This window comes from Lineus longissimus, chromosome 1 (genome assembly GCF_910592395.1).
Source record: "Lineus longissimus chromosome 1, tnLinLong1.2, whole genome shotgun sequence".
In the NCBI taxonomy this organism is placed as follows: domain Eukaryota; kingdom Metazoa; phylum Nemertea; class Pilidiophora; order Heteronemertea; family Lineidae; genus Lineus; species Lineus longissimus.
Genome location: NC_088308.1, coordinates 25340515 through 25358051, shown reverse-complemented (window position 1 = coordinate 25358051; position 17537 = coordinate 25340515). Strand labels below are relative to the sequence as shown.

At 43.1% G+C, this 17537-nt stretch overlaps 1 protein-coding gene across 4 annotated transcripts; it reads right to left on the bottom strand.

Annotated features, from left to right (window-relative positions):
* Positions 1-560: 560 nt before the first annotated feature.
* Positions 561-17467, bottom strand: LOC135493931 (fatty acid synthase-like). Of its 4 annotated transcripts, none has more exons than XM_064781604.1 (28): positions 17329-17467; positions 14670-14885; positions 14291-14443; positions 13892-14065; positions 13139-13339; positions 12754-12876; positions 12280-12510; positions 11634-12073; positions 11162-11392; positions 10667-10856; positions 10245-10474; positions 9651-9955; positions 9129-9508; positions 8648-8899; positions 8058-8234; positions 6556-7771; positions 6201-6355; positions 5742-6046; positions 5129-5486; positions 4890-5012; positions 4513-4736; positions 3952-4302; positions 3452-3695; positions 3032-3277; positions 2481-2837; positions 1798-2180; positions 1319-1570; positions 561-1038 (listed from the first exon to the last, which is right to left on the bottom strand). In XM_064781604.1, the coding sequence occupies exons 1-28, from the start codon at positions 17375-17377 to the stop codon at positions 934-936; spliced, it is 7671 nt and encodes a 2556-aa protein (XP_064637674.1). In that variant the 5' UTR covers positions 17378-17467; the 3' UTR covers positions 561-933. The 4 variants fall into 4 exon arrangements, with proteins under 4 accessions (XP_064637674.1, XP_064637691.1, XP_064637701.1 ...); XM_064781621.1 differs by lacking the exon at positions 17329-17467 and adding an exon at positions 16484-16601; XM_064781631.1 differs by lacking the exon at positions 17329-17467 and adding an exon at positions 16484-16601 and having other exon boundaries at positions 14670-14882.
* Between the last annotated feature and the right edge of the window lie 70 nt (positions 17468-17537).

Below are 17537 nucleotides of genomic sequence, written 5' to 3'. Positions count from 1 at the left end.
CTGGAGGCCAAACGGCAAATCAGATCTCACCAAACTTCGGTACCTGAGATCACCTGACCAAGGGGTACATGTGTACTTAATTTGTGATCAATAGTCATTGCAGTTAAGAAACGTGCCATAGTTACGGCCTGACGGCGAATTTACGCCATTTGACCTCTGTGACCTTGACAAGAAGGTCAAATTAAAAACCTGTGTGACATATACTGTATGGTGGTTAGATGTACCCATGATATCAAATTGGTGGCAATCGGGCAAGAAGTTAAGGAATACCGGTAATCACATTTTTAAGGTTTTGGGATTTTGCCCCCTGGTGGTCAAGTGGTGAATCATATTGGACCAAACTTTGGTCCCTGAGATCACCTGACTAAGGGGTAAATGTGTACCAAATTTGGTATCAATAGTCATTGCAGTTTAGAAACGTGCCATCGTTACATCCTAACGGCTAATTTACACCATTTGACCTCTGTGACCTTGAAAAGGAGGTCAAATCAAAAACCCGGAGGATATATGATGCACCTTTGCTAGAAGTACCTACCATATTTTTTTCAAAATTTCCCGACTACTATTAAGGGAGATATTGCATATTTTCACTTTTAACGTTTGTCCCCCTGGTGGCCAAACCATGAAACGAATCGGACCGAAACTTGGTCTCCCAGGTGTCATTACATAAGGGTACATGTGTACCAAGTTTCAACTCAATAGCTCTAACAGTTACGAAACGTGCCCTGCTAACGGACGACGGACGACGACGACGACGACGACGACGACGACGACGACGGACGACGGACGCCACGGTATGGGATAAGCTCACCTCTGCTAAGAGGTGAGCTAAAAACATGGCGACATTGCAACATCTGGAAAGACCTCATCCTTTAGCAGGTTCATTCATAATATGTTTGTTCAACAAAATAACTGATTCTCTCAGCAACTTGTTCAGACTTTCAAGGTCTCATTCATGACATCGGCAGCTTCTTCTCTGAGGACGAACGACTCGTGGTTTCCACTGATGTTGTGGATGGCTATCTTACCAACACAGACCTGAAATAAGACAGTGATATTCATATATTTCTTTGGATTACATTTTTTATCTAGATTCTTAAATTTGTTTCAAGACTGAGTACACACATGTTTAGCTAACAAAGTTAGAGGTGACCAGGGGTCCAAAAACAAGGGGCTCATAACTACTCAAGGGACTATATATTCGTAATCCAAACCCTGCTACTATATCATACTTTGTTGCTCCCGACTCCTTACACACTTGTTGAAACGTTTCTACCGTTCTACAACTATTCGTCAAAAAGCATCCAGCTAGACCTACCTCTCCAAGTCCATAGTCCTCTCCCAACACTTTACTCTGGGCGAGACCATCCGTTGCTTTCAACAATGTAATGTTTCCATAATATGTAACATCTGGCCAGTACTTGTCAGCAGCAAGAAGTTTGAGATAAAAGGAGTGGGCAGCTGCCATTAAGTCGTCCGCACTTGGGAATTGGTGTGTTGATATGAGGCACTGTGTTGTGTGTTTTAATCGGTCCTCCAAGGTAGGTTGCTGGAGTAGTTCTTCAAATAACTGAAAATGACACATCAATTTCAAAATATGTCAATAGAGTTAGTTTAGGAATAAATGGCATGCTGACTTGAGCTGCAAGATTAGACAATGGGGCTCAGGCTCAGATCTGGATCTGGCACATCATCTCTGCTCAAACTCATACACAGCCAACGCACGGTTTTATACACCCACGCTTTCGAATTCAATCTGATAGACATCAATTCAGCGCTGTAGAAGCTTACACTTACATCAGAGTAGTTTAACTTCATGAACTGCATGACGAAGGCACACATGGCCTCACTCTCCCTCTCAGCGCTATCTCCAGGGACCATCTTCAGTTGATGCTGTGATGTGTATGCCTTTACAAATGAATGCGAACCATCCAGTAAAATTAAACTTTCAACATCCGATTTTACTGCCTTGAGTTGGATCGACATCTCAAATGCTACCATTGCTCCAAACGAATACCCAGCTAGTCTATAAGGGCCTTTAGGTTGGATGGTCTGCAGAGATTTGATGTAGTAAGCAGCTAGGTCTGGTATGGAGTCCAGCGGAGTTTCTTCTGTACACTGGATGCCGTAGGCAGGGCAGTTTAGTTTGGCAAGGAGTGGTTCAATGGAGAGAGTCGTTCCTGCAAGTGAAAGCAAATATCTTCAATAGGACATGTTACTTGTGTTCTGGTCGCTCACTGTTTAATCCCTCAAAGGTCTCAGGATCACTGCTCTTAAAGACACTGGTTTTGAGCAAATGCACTCGCAATCCATACCTCTCCATTGGTGAGTTTATCTCAACTAAAACAGGATAGTAATGAAACTCACCTTTATGAAGAATTTATGATGCTGGGGGATACTGGGGGATACTGGGGTCTATGTGACGTTAATAAAACAAATACCAAACATCACATAACAGTACTTTAACGCAATGAACTTACCCTCTATGGGATGCACTACAAATAGTGGTACCCCCTCTGTCTCACTATTGAGTAGAACAACTGTCTCTGTTGGCATGATGTGTTCTGGGTCATATCTCAACTGAACACCACTATCGTTGAAGCTTGGCGCTCGAGCCATCTTCTCAACAGGTTCATGACTCTTCCGTTCCTCTGCCTCAGCAACATTGTGAGCAATCTCGCGTAGTTTGGTGAATGTTAGCTGCCGTATCTCCTGCATGGCAAGGTGAAGGTCAAAGTCTCGTTCTAACGTCTGCTTGACCTCGACGCCCATGAGCGAGTCGAGGCCCATGTCTGCCAGCATGATGTCTGGTTTGATTGTAGAAGGATCTTTGACACCTGAAAGCAGAAGTTTGATGAGTCATTAAGAAATGAAATCTGCTGCATACCACAAAGCACTGATGCTGTTGTGTTACCGGTATGGCTACATTTGCACATACAATAGAACTGCTTTGTCAATGCCACTTTTCCTATGCCGGTATCCATAGTGGGTGAAGAATTCCTGTTTCGAATACTGCAAAATGTTTACTCACCAAGGATATTAGCCACAGCGCTGACTAGATTCGCATGTTTCGCCGCTGAATCTTTCGTCTTGATGAGTTTTTCTGCCATCACGAAACTGGAGACGACCGGATGTGACTGGTGTAGGAAGTGGTCCAAGGTTGACATACACGAGTTGATCCTCTGGGGGAGGGTGCCACCGATCACGGTATCATTTCCTCCCATCGTGTTCAGGATGATACCAACATCACCTATGGCACCCCATTGGATTGCAAGACCTGAAACAAGATAGTTTGAAGAGGTTGGACAACTGAATCTCTGAATTCCAACATGTGTATTGAGTAAACCCATAAACTTGTCTAAGTTTGCATGAGCACTTTGACAAAATGTGTATCCTTGCAAGCCCTAGTGCTGGCTATAATAAAAGACGATGTTCCAACATCAGTGCTTACCTGGGTAGCCATCAGCTCGTCTCTGTTCACACACCCGTTCCATATATGAGTTGGCAAAGCCGTAATTTGCCTGCCCGGCATTGCCACGTCCACAACTGATCGAGGAGAAGGCGACAAACCAATCGAGTTCCTTGCAAATGTCCCTCGTCACATGGTCTAGGTTATATGTTCCTGTGACTTTGGTTTCCGACACTTTTTGGAACATTTCTTGAGTTTGGTTTTCAAAGAATCCATCTTGGAGAACCTGAAAAGATTTCAATGGAAGCATGAAAATCTATCACAGGAACCTATTGAAGAAGTCAATTCAGGTTCTGACCCGAAATCAAATCAAATATGAAACTAATTGTACCACAAGAGTTTGTCCATCGACAGCTTACAGTACAAGCGAATGTTTATGTCGATAGGGTTTGTCAGTTCTAACTTCATGACAACCCCACTGTCCAGCACTTGGCAAAAGATTTCACCAACATCCCGAGAAGGTCGAGAAGGTTCAAACTTACCATAGCAAGATGGAATATTCCACCAACAGGCCCCATCTTCTTGGCTTCAGCAATCAAACGTTCTGTCTCCTCTAATGTTGTTGTGTTGATCTTGGACGTGTTGACCTGAATTCCCATCTCGTGCCAGATTCTGAGCCGCTGTGACTGGTAGCCGGTACGAACCCCTGATCTGGACGTCAGGATTATTCTCTTAGCACCTCTTTCGATGAGCCACTGGCACAACTCAAGGCCAAACCCACCAAGGCCTCCAGTGATGATGTAGACTTTGTCAGGATGGCAGGCAGTCCTTGGTATGGCTCGGACATTGACCGGTGCTGGGATGGTCACGGCTTTGGGTTCCTCCTCTCTTATCTGAAGGAAAGATATTTGATCAGAAAACAAAAGTGACGAGGGAAACTTCACAATTCATTAGGATTGTCCAATTATGAAGAAGGTCTCACTGAATTTCTTGGTGTACAGAATGAAAACAAGTCATAACCTCAATCCTGTTTTGTTTAGGCCATCTTAGTTTTTTCTCGATTTAAGAGAGATGTTGTTTAACCCAATATCATCTCACCTTACCTTCAACAACACCTTCCCAATATGTTTTCCCTGTGCCATGAATCTGAATGCCCCCTCCAGGTCATCCTTGTCGAACACTGTGGTGGGCAGCGGCTTCACAGCACCACTCATGATCCCGTCCATCATCAAGTTGGATACAGTCTGCCAGTCCTGGTTGCCCTCTTCAAATAGAGCATCGAGCAGAATGCCATGGAAACTGATATTCTTTAGGAACAGAGACATGCCTGAGGAGAGAGATGATATATTTTTTGTACAACATTTCAACTTAACTTGGTCATCACTCTTATCCTATTCCTAGTTAGGAAAATTGTTTTGTTACCAAACATTACAAACTTTAAACCTCTAATTAGACAAAGGTGCCAAGATGATCAACTTACCTAAAGGTGTGTTTTTGGACAGATCATATTTTCCAATTTCAAGGAATCTCCCATGTGGAGCCAACACCCTCAAACTGGCCTGGAGCTTCTCTTCAGCCAACGAGTTTAGCACAACATCGACACCTGGAGGCAAAAGAAAGGACATATTTAGCTATTTAGACCTATGTCTATCACGCACAACAAGACCCGTCGCTCACTTGTGAGCCAAGGAACTTTCGGCAAGTTTTTCGGTAACTCACCTTTGCCCTTTGTGACCTTGAGGAAGTCATACTCAAAAGAAGTGTCCCTGGAATTACTGATGTGGTCATCAGGCAAACCTGGGAACCTCTTCTTCAAGTACTCTCTCTTCTCCTTCGTTCCAACCGTTGTGAAGACCTCGCAGCCAAAATGTGTGGCAACAGAGATTGCCGCCTGGCCAACACCGCCGCTACCAGAATGGATCAGGACTTTATCCCCCTTTCTTATTCTTCCCCTGACCACTAACGCATAATAAACTGTTGTGTAGACTACGGGGACAGTTGCGGCTTCTTCTAGACTCCAGCCTGCAGGCACTGGCCACTTGAAGTGTTGGTCTACATCAACTACTGTAGCAAGTCCCTTAAATGAGAAAGCATAACATAGTTAAAGATGAAAAGTCAGACATGAATACATTATCCAGTTGACAATCTTGAATGTACCAAGGGCATTTTTCTAAAGCATTTCTCATCAGAGGAAAGGTTTTTCGCAAAGAACGAAACATGCCTTCTGCTTAACAATGACCACGAATGAAGTAAGTTAGTGCACAATGGAAGCCTCGGGTTAACAAAGACAACACAGGGCTACAGCACCTCAAGGGCCATGAAGGATACTAACCTTGGCTGCTAGCAAGCCCATGATTCTTTGTCCAGATGTATCTCGCCCCGAGAACTCCATCCCAAGAATACAATCCTGCATCGCCATATGACCTGGGATAGCGTCCGGTGGGAGTTTTCCTGTTGCCAGCATGATGTCACGGAAGTTCAAGGATGTGTAGTAGACATCACACAATTCCTTCCCAGGGTTTTCCTCTGGGACAAAGAATTTGAGTGGCGATTCAATCCATCGTAAACTTGATAGGTCACCTCTGGTCAGAACATTGACGTAGGCAGTGGGGATGTCAATATGGCACCAATCGGCACCTGTAAAACAAAAATATTAAGAACATTTTCAAAACGGAACGAGGTCAGTATGAGTATGAATGGAATGCATCCCATGATCCCAATTGGTACGATTCAGGCACTAACTATCATTGTCTTATTCTAGGCCCATTGGAAAGACCTATCCTTAACTTACCAATGGCAGTGGATATATGTCTCAACGTCCCCCATTCACCATCTCTGTAGATATTCATGACCATGTCTCTCTGGACAAGCATCTTCCATGTCTCACTCTCAGGAGACAGGTCTGGCTTGGAAGAGTTTTTCTGAGTATTGCTGATAAATGCACATCTGGAAAAACAAAATCAAATCAAATCATACAAACGGAACAATATCCAAGTTGTTTGGCCATTCTGCAAGGAGTGCAAGCTTTTAAGAGGATTCTGGTACTCAGAAGAAGTACCCAGCCTGAGGACCAATGAAGCACAATTCACCAACATCAATCTTCATTGGAAGAAGCGTTCTTGCAAAAGTATCTCTAGTCAACTTACCTGATTCTGTCACCTCCTGGCTCCTGTCGTAAACAGTTTACGAGGCCGACAACACCATTGGTACTACAGTCAGACACCAACCATAACCTCTGCTCAGCAGGTGCCGTCTGCAACATCTGCAGTTCGTACTTAAACGGTTCCACCCAATCAAAAGTCAGCTCATTTACATTGACAGTTTTGACGTTGAAGTCTGTTGTCTGCTTCAGTCGACACAAAAACAATGTTCCTAGAAGTCCATCAGATTTTTGGCAGACGATTTCTAATCCACTTGATTCTAATTGAGACTCCCACGACTTTGTAGCACAGAACATCCTTGATGATACCGAGTTTGCAACACCACAAAGATTGAACAGGCAGGTCGGGAGGAGGAAGTTTTCGGTGTATTCATGAATCAGAAGGAAGCCATCATCTTTCATGATGGATGTGACCCGATTCAAGGACCCGGCCACGTCTGCCTGATGTCTAAGAATGTCGTCTGCAATGACTAAGTTAGCTTTCGTGATTCCATTATCTGCCGTGTCATTAAATGACCAAGCATGGCTTTGTGCACCGTAAGATTGCAGCTCCTCTTGGGAGAATACTTCAGGATCTGGGCAAGCTATGACGTAGTCAACGGTAACCAAGGGCTGAGAGTTGAGCAACGGGATAACTTTATCGCATATATGTCCATCTTGAGATAACTCCACAACTTTTAATTTTGTTTGCGCTGAATTCTCCAGGACGAGATCCAAGCAAGGTTTCAGCAGACGTTCTTTAAACATGTTGCCTAGCAACCAATCATTTTTTAACTTTCCATGGAAATCTTTCAACGAGTTGGCAGTATTTGATAACGAGGTACAGTCTTTACAGAATGTCTCTTGGATGATCTTCGCAAGTGAGCACTCAGGCCGGTCAGAATATTGGGCGAGGTTGGAGGAATCCTTTGGGCCACTGGCAACTAACTTCTCCAACGGTGCCCGGTTGGGGATTTCCGTTGTCCCGGAAAGGGTCTTGTGTAATGATTCACAGATTGCACTTTCACAGTTCTGCAGATATTCAAGTAATGATTTATCACTGGTCGATGTGTTTTCTTCCATATTTGGTATGAAATGGAACTCCTCCAATGATAGCTGTTCATGGTGGTGTCTTCGCGGAGCGACGGTTGCATGAAGCCCAAGTATTTCTACACACCCAGACTGGCAAATGTCAAGGTCGTTATCAACATGTACATCAAAGACTGAAATTAAGAGGAAAGAAGTTTTCTACAAGGAGTAGGGACAAAAGAACCAATGACCATACACACCATAGAAACCTACATACGGATGTACAACTATTTCACATGACTTGAGGAGAGGGTGCACAGAAGAATTCTGCAACAGCACCGAAGGATGTCAATGGAGCCAGTGTACAGTATAACTTAAACTCCTCAATTGCTGCAAAATGGAGTCAACTTTCGCCAAAACCACTCCAAAGGGTGATAAGGTGAACTGCGGAAGAGTACAGGTACAATTTTATTCACCAACCTTCTTTCTCTTCCAATCGCTTCATACAAGTCATGTGTTTGATTGGGTCAATCCGAAGTGACTTGATCCTGGTCGGCAGACGGAGACTTCTCCCTTCGTGACTCAAGACTGATGTCTGCATCATCGTGTCGAGGAAGGAGATCCAGTTGTCAGCCCAGAGTAATGCACCATCTGTCCCTGGAAAGACAAGATATGTATGGTTAAACAGAACAAGATCAAGGAAGGAATATGCTCAAATTATAATTCTCGAAGGCTTTAGACAATTAGGCAACACAGAAGCTGTCCTGAATGATTATGACTGTCAAGTCTACCAACATTACCATTGGTCTCAACAAACACTCTTTGGTGGTACCCTTTAGCTTCATGAATTATATTATCTCTGGGTAAATCATCCATTTTGACATTCTCTCAAACTGGCTTCAAGCTCCTAAGCATATGATTAGAAGGCAAAACCCTTACTTCATCCAACTGCCAATGGCTAGATGAAACAAGTCTGTCAGAGGAGCAACCAAGGTTTTAGCATTGAAGCTAGTTTGCAGAGGCAGCTCTTACAGAATAGTGGAACTAGTACCAACAAATATGAACCTCACCTGTATTGTTCACCAACACTATGCCCTGGAATGTTGGACCATAATCATACCCCCTCAGTCTCAACTCCTTGTAAATGTCCTCAGAAGATAGCTGTATCAAGTCCACGGCCTCCTCACCACCCACATGTACTGGGAACCTGTTGACTGGCCCCTCCAGAGGGCTAATCTTACCACTTGCTGCAACCGTACCACTCTCCATCACCTCAAATTCGCCTGTGCCGTGGATGATGTTCACCTCAAACTTGACAATACCTGAAGTGAGTGAGCAGCATAAAACAGGTTAAGACAGGGAGCAGGGTGGGAGCATGGCAGTTTAGCCAAAATCCTATCTATAGTATTATAACATCTGCCTCAATGGTTGACACCAATTCCCTTGTTAATTACTCGCAATCTGTACTCAAGCAATGATTGCATGCATGCTTGAACCAAAAGCTCCCCACAATTTTCTAGACCCCAGACTAGGCTGAGCAGAGTCTCGTACCTTCCTCTGGCATGATAGTCGCCCTGTGGATGTTAACATCATCTAATGCAACTGGCATCTGTTCATACATCTGACCATGAATCATGGCTAACGTTCTCCAAGCCAACACCATGTACCCTGTCGCTGGGAACAACACCCGTCCATCGATCTTATGGCCCTCCAAGTACTCGTCTTCTGAATCTAACGACATCTTGATCTCGTAAATGCAGCCACCGTGAGAACCACCGCCTTGGATGTAAACATCAGCATCGGGTACGTCCCAGGAGTGTAGGTGGTCCCAGCGGATTGTCGGTGATATCATTGGGGTGCCCCGGGATACCGGGAACTCGACTGGTTTGTAGAGTTTCAGAGGGTTGAGGTTGACACCATTCATGTAGCACCTGAAACGAATAGGTGTCAAATGTTTACACAGATAGATAATTCAGCAATCAATTTGTTTCTATGCCATGTTAGAACACTATCTCAACCCTTTTTTCAATTAACTTGCATTGTTGTTAATGTAAATTACCCTAAACAACTTACTTTCCAATGTTTGAAAAAAGAAACTCCTGATTATTCTGATGTCCCCTCTTCATTAGCCCCGTAAAGACACATCCTGTCCCTAGAGATCTCTTCAAGATGGCCTGCAGCAGACAGTGGGGGGCAATCTCCACCATCACTGCATTCCTTGGGATAAGATGCAAGCCTTCTTGGAACAAGACTGGACTGACAAGATTGTTGACGTAATATTCGGATGAGGAGTATCGGGCCAGGTCAGTGTCCCATTGTGTTTGAGGGATGGAGGTGCTAATCCATCTGGAGGTACGAGGACGCCTCGTCTTTATAACCTGCAAAACATGTAACAAAATGACCTCATTGTCGGGATAAGCAGGTTATTCTCAATTTGTTTCAAAATTAGATCACCTCGGTGTCATTCCAGGGCTATCACTTCCGATCCTCAAATCCTTGTCCAATTGGGCAAGTGGTCAATTTATGGACAAGAATCCTGTCGGAGACTTGCTGTCACTTCATTTACAGCAGTGCCATTCTTTGTGTCCACATCAAATGCCGCCTCGTATCACCTAGGACAAGCCCACTCCAAAATTTCCCACCTGAAATGAGCATCATCTGACCTACCTTATCTAGGGCAGCTTTCAGAGACGGTGCAATATCTGCCATGTATCTTGAATGGAATGCTGTGCCAGCACTGTTGACAGCCTTGGCAAATACTCCCTCTGCTTTCAGCTCATCGACAAAGTCTAGCACCAGTTGTTCAGGCCCCGAGACCGTCACAGTATCCACAGCATTATGGCAAGCAGGGACTACACCAGCAGGGCAGCGCTTCTTAGCTTCTTCCCAAGTCAAACCTAGGAGACAAAACATAATCCATAACAGTACATCGTCTCATCTGCGAAACAGATCTTGACATTTACATACTCACAATGTGAAATTTCAAAAGAGATATCTTTAGATATGCAATAGGATCCTATACGTTATACAGTCAATAGTATAACTAACCACAAATCAGAGCAACGGTTGCCAAGTATACTTTCACTCACCAACTGCAGCCATTCCACCAGGCGGTAGCTTAGCCTCCTGAACACAGCGGCCTCGCCAGTAAGCAGCAAGAACAGTCTCCTCTGCTGAGAGGCACCCATCGGCATAACCACATCCCAACTCTCCTACTGAATGTCCGACAATACCATCAGGTTTCATGCCTATTGTCCGTAAGATGTCTACAAGACCGACCTGTAGAATGAGCAGAACACAGCATGTAAAAGGCGATGTTTGTCATATGAATCAGGCTTACTCTAAGATTTCCAAGAGACATTGGTCCCTCAGTGACCAGCAGAAATGAGAGCAAATTCAAGTGTTTTCAATTTTGACTCAAGAAAGCATTTCAAAAGGAGACCAATACTGAGCAGGCGAAGGACAAGGAGACAATGCAATTCCAGCCCTGCCTCCGAAGGTTAAATATGATAGGTAGACGCCAGATCAATTGAAACAAAAGCCACAAGTTCTGACCAGAAGACCATGATAAATAACCTTCTTACCTGTATAGCAGCAACACCTACAAACGAGTTAAGTGTGTTGTCAAAGGCCTTCTCATCTCCTTTCATTAAGAGGTCATACAGGCTGATCCCATAGGGCCTCAAGACGATGTCAGATTTCATGATGGATTGATGGAAGACGTCGATGTCCATCAGGTCGCGTCCCATGCCGGGCCACTGGGTGCCCATGCCTGAGAACACATACCACACTGGTCGCTTCTCTGTACCACATATCTGAAAGATAAGACACGAATGAGATAGGAGCCTAACTAGAAGTGAAAACGCACTAACTTCAAAAATGCATTTAGGTCATGAAAGATTGAAATTTGTTGAAGAGCACACTGACAAACCTATATTGAGAAGCATCAGACAACATATTTCAAACCTGGATGCCACAATAAATGGAGACTGTGTACAGATCACCTGTCATTCACTCCTTCAGCATCAGGTAGATTTTTTCATATTTTGAACATACCTCTGTCTCTTTAACTTCTTTCTCCGAGTTGAGAAGACAGTACCCTCTGTATGGATGACTGCCAGTTGATGTCATAGTAGTTTCATTGTAAAGAGCATGGAGCTCAATACTCTTTGAATGTGTCTGAACCTCTGTTAGGAGATCGTCTAAAGCTTCTTCCGTCCTTGATGAATAGACGAAGAGACGGGTTGCGTCTGCTGCTGGGTGACTAGGAATTGTTTCTTTTGCTGCCGACTTGAGCACAGCGTGGACATTAGAACCACCGAAGCCGAATGAGTTTATTCCAACAGTTGAGCCATTTATTGGAGTTGGCTTGGTTATGACTTCTATTCTTCCATCGGTGAGAGCAGGAATGTCTGGGTTTGGCGTGTTGTAGTGTAGGTTTGGTGGAATTATACCCTCTTCGAGAGTGATCAGGAGCTTGGCAAGTGCGGCAAGACCTAGAAACAAAGGAAGATACTCTTTATCACAGCATTATTAGAATGGCTACACAATTACAGCACTGCTTCTTGGAATCAAATTGTCTCAGCACAGTCCCATCAATCAAATATGTAGCTTGTGACTAATACAATTATTGTGTCCGAGATTACAAGAGCAAACCTTGCTGACAAGAAAACTGCCTACGGCGGCAATGACACCAACCCACCTGATGCCGGTTCTGGATGGCCCATGTTTGATTTGACAGACCCTAACTTCAGTGGGCCCTCGCGTCCCTTGCAGAATACATCAACAATGGAGTTGAGCTCTTGTGGATCGCCGACCTTGGTTCCCGTACCATGAGCCTCTACATAATCTACTGTGGCTGGGTCAATGTGTGCATCGCTGTAGACACTCATCAATAACTGTTTTTGTACTTCACCACTTGGAAATGTTATGCCTGAAATGTAAATGCATCATCAGCGAAGAGCTTTCAGGTCAATTCAATCAGACACACTTTTATTTTACACTTCAAATGAATAACTGTGAAAAATCTGTTGAACTCAAATTTGAGAATTTTGTCACTTTGTCACGTGGTCCACTTGGCACTTAATACAGACCTCTCTCAAGAGTACAGTCACAACATGGCAACGCCCAATCTACTGACTTATATCAGGGTTATGAACGAAAATATGAAGCAAACCTTGGCTTTTGAATCCATCTGAATTGTTTCCCGAGCCAAGGACTGAAGCATACATCCTCTTGGCTAAAGGTGCCCTCTGGATTAGGATGGCTACAACACCCTCACTTCGACAATACCCGTTACCTGCAAGCAAGCATGAAAAGATTAACATTGGTACAAAAGTTTGCTTGCACTCTTCCCGAGTGCACTGCACTTAAAGTGGAATGGAGAGTCATAGCATCTGGCAAATACTCTTCAGCAGACGACACACAAACCATATTTTCGAAAAATAATTGAAGAGAAGCAGATCATTAACTGTGTGAACAAGGTTCGTCCAATTATCAGGATCAGCAGATGACATTTATCTTCAGGAAATTTTACAAAGGTTTTAAGACATTCAACATACCCGACGCGTCAAATGATTTACAAGTGCCATCTGGTGACAGCATGTTGAGTCGGTTGAACTGTAATGCTGTGTTAGGCCTGATCGCGATTGATGCTCCGGCCACGACTGCTGAATCGCATAAGCCTGTCCGTAAGGCATGGACGGCGTGGTCCAAGGCCATCAGGCTTGATGAACAGGCTGTATCTACTACATAACTTGGACCTAAAAATGGACAATTCCTATTATCACCACCTGCAAATCAGGGACACAGTCAGTATCAAGCTGAATACAAAGTGTGATGGTTTTTCTATTGCAGTTTGATTTTTTCCAAAAAAAGATTCTTTACAATTATGACGCATTGATATAAGGACATTGAGATCCTAATCTAGAAGATTTGGGTCATTGTCTTTTTTTAATCTTGAACAGCAGACAACAGGCAATCAGATTGATTCTGCACTGTCTCTCAAATGACCTGAATTCAAACTCCCCAATGCTGTGACTAATCATCTGCTCAACTCTTGAGTAGTTCTCAACATCGGACAGCCAGGTAATAATTGGAGTTGAAAAAAGCTGATTAATAACCTCCTTTTTTAAAGTGCTCGTACTTTTAAGAACAAATTGAGTGCAGCAACATCTGGGCCAAAAGCCAATGGCTCCTTGCCAGAGAAGAGAAAATCAATATGCAATTATTCCTCGTTACAATTCTTCACATTGTAGGAGCAGTAATGACTTTTCCCCTAAATGCAATCTCAAGAGCGTTGTCTTAGAACTCACCCTTGAAGTCGAAGAAGTATGAGAGCCTATTCGCAAACATAGCTGTACATCCACCAGACATGCTGTAACCAGATAGTGTCTCTGGGTCTGTGGACCATCCCTCTCTTGCTTCTGAGCCACTGGCGCCAACAAATACACCAGTCCTGGACCCTTTCATGGTGTCAGGGTGGCATCCTGAAATCAAACAAGTTCCGACTCTTTGATACAAAGTACTATTTCTATAGTGGTCGTGAGCATGGTATCTGTTCACAAGCACTTTGGTTTGATGAGGTATATCCTGGTCTCCATAGAAAACTTTCTGGATAATTCATAGTCATAGGACAAGCAATCACCTCCCAGATAATTCAAAAGTATACAGATTTAGAACAAGATTCAAAACAACTTTTTGATATCACCCACCTGCATCCACTATAGCTTCATAGGTCACTTCAAGGAGCATTCTTAGCTGTGGATCCATCGTATTAGCTTGTTTGTGATGCACTCCAAAGAATTCTGCATCAAACTTGGTCAAGTCTTTTAGTTTTCCACTTCGAACTGGTAGCCCGAATAGACCTGTAGCGAGATGACAGGGAAAAGTGGGAACGACGCAAGGGTAAAGACAGTCATATCCATTTGCTAAGGTTGTCCATCCGGCCAGAATAGCTCCAAGGTGAGAAGCAGACTCTGAGTGCCCGATCGACAACTCCATACTTGCAGAAAAGCTTATTCATAAAATGTCAAAGCTTAGGGCAAGAATAGCGCATGGTGAAATACACAAAGTGGATAAATTTGGACCTACCTGGCTCCCACCTCCTGCCATCGTCAGTCACCATGTCTTCGCCGTTCATCAGATGATCCCTAAACTCCTTCATATTGTCAGACTCGGGCAGACGGCATGATATACCGCTGATAACCGTATCTACCGGCAATGGAGGCACGGCAGTAGCTTCTCCAAGCACTGTGCCATTCACCGGCGTATCGGAGTAGGCCGGCATTTTGTGTCGCTTCACACCTTCTGAAATGAATTGAAAAAAGGTTTAAAGTAGCCGGAGGCTGGAAAATGCAATTACACAACATCTTTAGTCCTAAAACCAGCAAAAGTCCCTGTCGGCCGACCAGAACCAGGAGAATGGTTCGAGGGTAAAATATGATAGGCCTGAAATTTTTTTAGGTTATTACCAGAAGTCATAATTGTCAATCGAACCATAAATAGTAAGTCTTTCCAGGACAATATAATATTCACGAATGACAAAGACCCCGAATAACAAGCTCATAAACCATCCTAATTGACTCTTCAGGCCTACCCTTATTTGAATGTAAGGTCGGCACAGCATGATCAGAAGCAAAAAGAACAATAGGCACATGTCCAACTCATGTCATATCAAGTGCAGGTCATGTCAGTTGCACTTGCAGACAATTACATCACGCCATTCAATTCAGCTATCTGATATTGACGAGACAAGACAATCAAAAAAATTATTTAACAGATTTTAAAAGAACCTTCTGACCCAGTTGCCATTCCTTAATTGCTATTCAACTCCAACAAGTACTGTTGCACACATGGGTGATTAATCAGGAAATAAGTTTATTGCTTTACTTAGACAGAAGTTATCAGTAAGTTAAGGAAATAACACTCATTTGAAGAGGTTTGATTGTTCATTTAGAGAGTTATGGCCTATTGTCCATTCAGAAATCACGATAAGCAGACCTTCATGTTTCTAGGCAGATAAGTTTGTTCACGTGGTTTATTTGCTGAATGAAGGTGATTGTACTTTAATTCAATAGCATTATGTCATGGAGATCAAGGGACTACATGAACTGTAGAGAAAATGTGAATGTTTAAGCAAGATTTTTTCTTCTGTGACCGAGTATCGAAAAAACTTGAATTTTACCCAAACTTGAAAGGAATTCGATCAGTTTGCAAGATTTGGCCTGATGGACAATAACAGCCCCCCCTCCCACACACAAATAGGGCTCGCATATGACTCGGTGATGCATCAGCTGCATTGAAGTTTGATACTCATTGAGGTACAGAAAGGGCATTCAATTACTCGTACAAAATTCACCTTAAAAATTAGTGTCAGTCAGTTTTCATATTCAAGGCAAGCACGAGGTCAGCTGCCCCCTACCCCATAACAGATAACAACACTAGGACGCATTCAACGACTCATTCATCCGAGATCACCCCATACACCCGGGGCATACACTCAGAGAATGAATGAATAACTCAAACTGAATGCTCGGGTGAGTTCTCAAAATACACGTGTCCCTAGAAAATAGCAGGCTCGGGGTGTAGAAGTACTACAGTAGAAAATGTCCCCATGAATGATTTTTTTCAAGATTTGACAATTGGAAAATCATCTCCCAAGTTAAAATCCAATGAAATTTTTTATATCAAATATGATTGTTTCCCCAAAAACACATCCCATGAAGAAAATCTGAAGCAAACAGTTCCTGTAACTTAGGCCTAACCAGTATTATTTTTGTCGGTGAGAGTCATAAAAGTTATCAGGGTAAGGATCGAGGGGGCCGGACTGTATCATTGAATGAAGAATGATAAATAAAAACCTGAAATAATTAAGAAAGTCACAAATTTCAGAAATCCATACTTACCACAGCTTGGTATGAAATTAAATTAGCAAATAACACAAAACCAAAGCAAGCTTGCCTTTTAACTCCAGTTTTTTTATCAAACTGAACCTTATTTCATCTATGGCACAGAACCCCAGTAGTCTAGACCATGACCGAGTACAGTCGCACTAGCAATCCATCAACGCACACCTCTTGAATTCTCAGCCAATCAGGTGATCAGCTGATCAGATGGAGTGGGACCATACCGGGAACGCTTTTGTGTGTGGCTCTGACAATGTAATCACCTCATTCATATATTCATAACAATTAGTAAGATGTTGTGTTAGCAGCATGTTGACCAACCAATTTTATTCATAACCTAACTTAATCTGTGAGGAGACCAGCACAATATTTATACACTGACACCAGAATATACGGCCTTTATGCATAAGTTCATGTAATGAATGTAGACCTAGGCCTATCAAATTCAAAAGGGTTCATCCAATTTATTTTTGAGTACTTCACAAAAAAATAACTCAATGCGGTGGGGGATCTTTGAGAAATAACCCAATGGACCGAAAACATTCATTTTATGGAGGACTGATAGTACCGATATATGAATCCCAGTCTCAACCCCTTAAACAAGCCTTAGTTACAATACATTTTGTGATTTCTGTAACAGGGAGTACAAACATGAACAAAAATGTCATTGGAGAATTGATCAGTGCATATTACTAGTCTGGTAACTCTAAGAATTTACCAACTCGACCAGTGCTATGGTATTGGTAGCGTCATCGTTTACGTTTTCATTACGTCGCGAAACCTCTCTATACAACAATTACAATGTTGGGATATTTAGGATGAAATTATCTCATTCTCTCCCCTACCTGGCATTTTATGATTAATAACTTCAGTTACAGTGTGTCTTTGAATCATACAGGTGCACACTGAATCAGTTTCACAAATTGTTAATAACCCGAATTAGATGAAATTGAACCCAAAGCAAAATATGACCCATTTTTGTCGGAAGGAGTTCATTTGACAGAAGAGCCGGCAAGAGCTCGGGCAGTTCCGTAAACCACGGTAATGTTATATC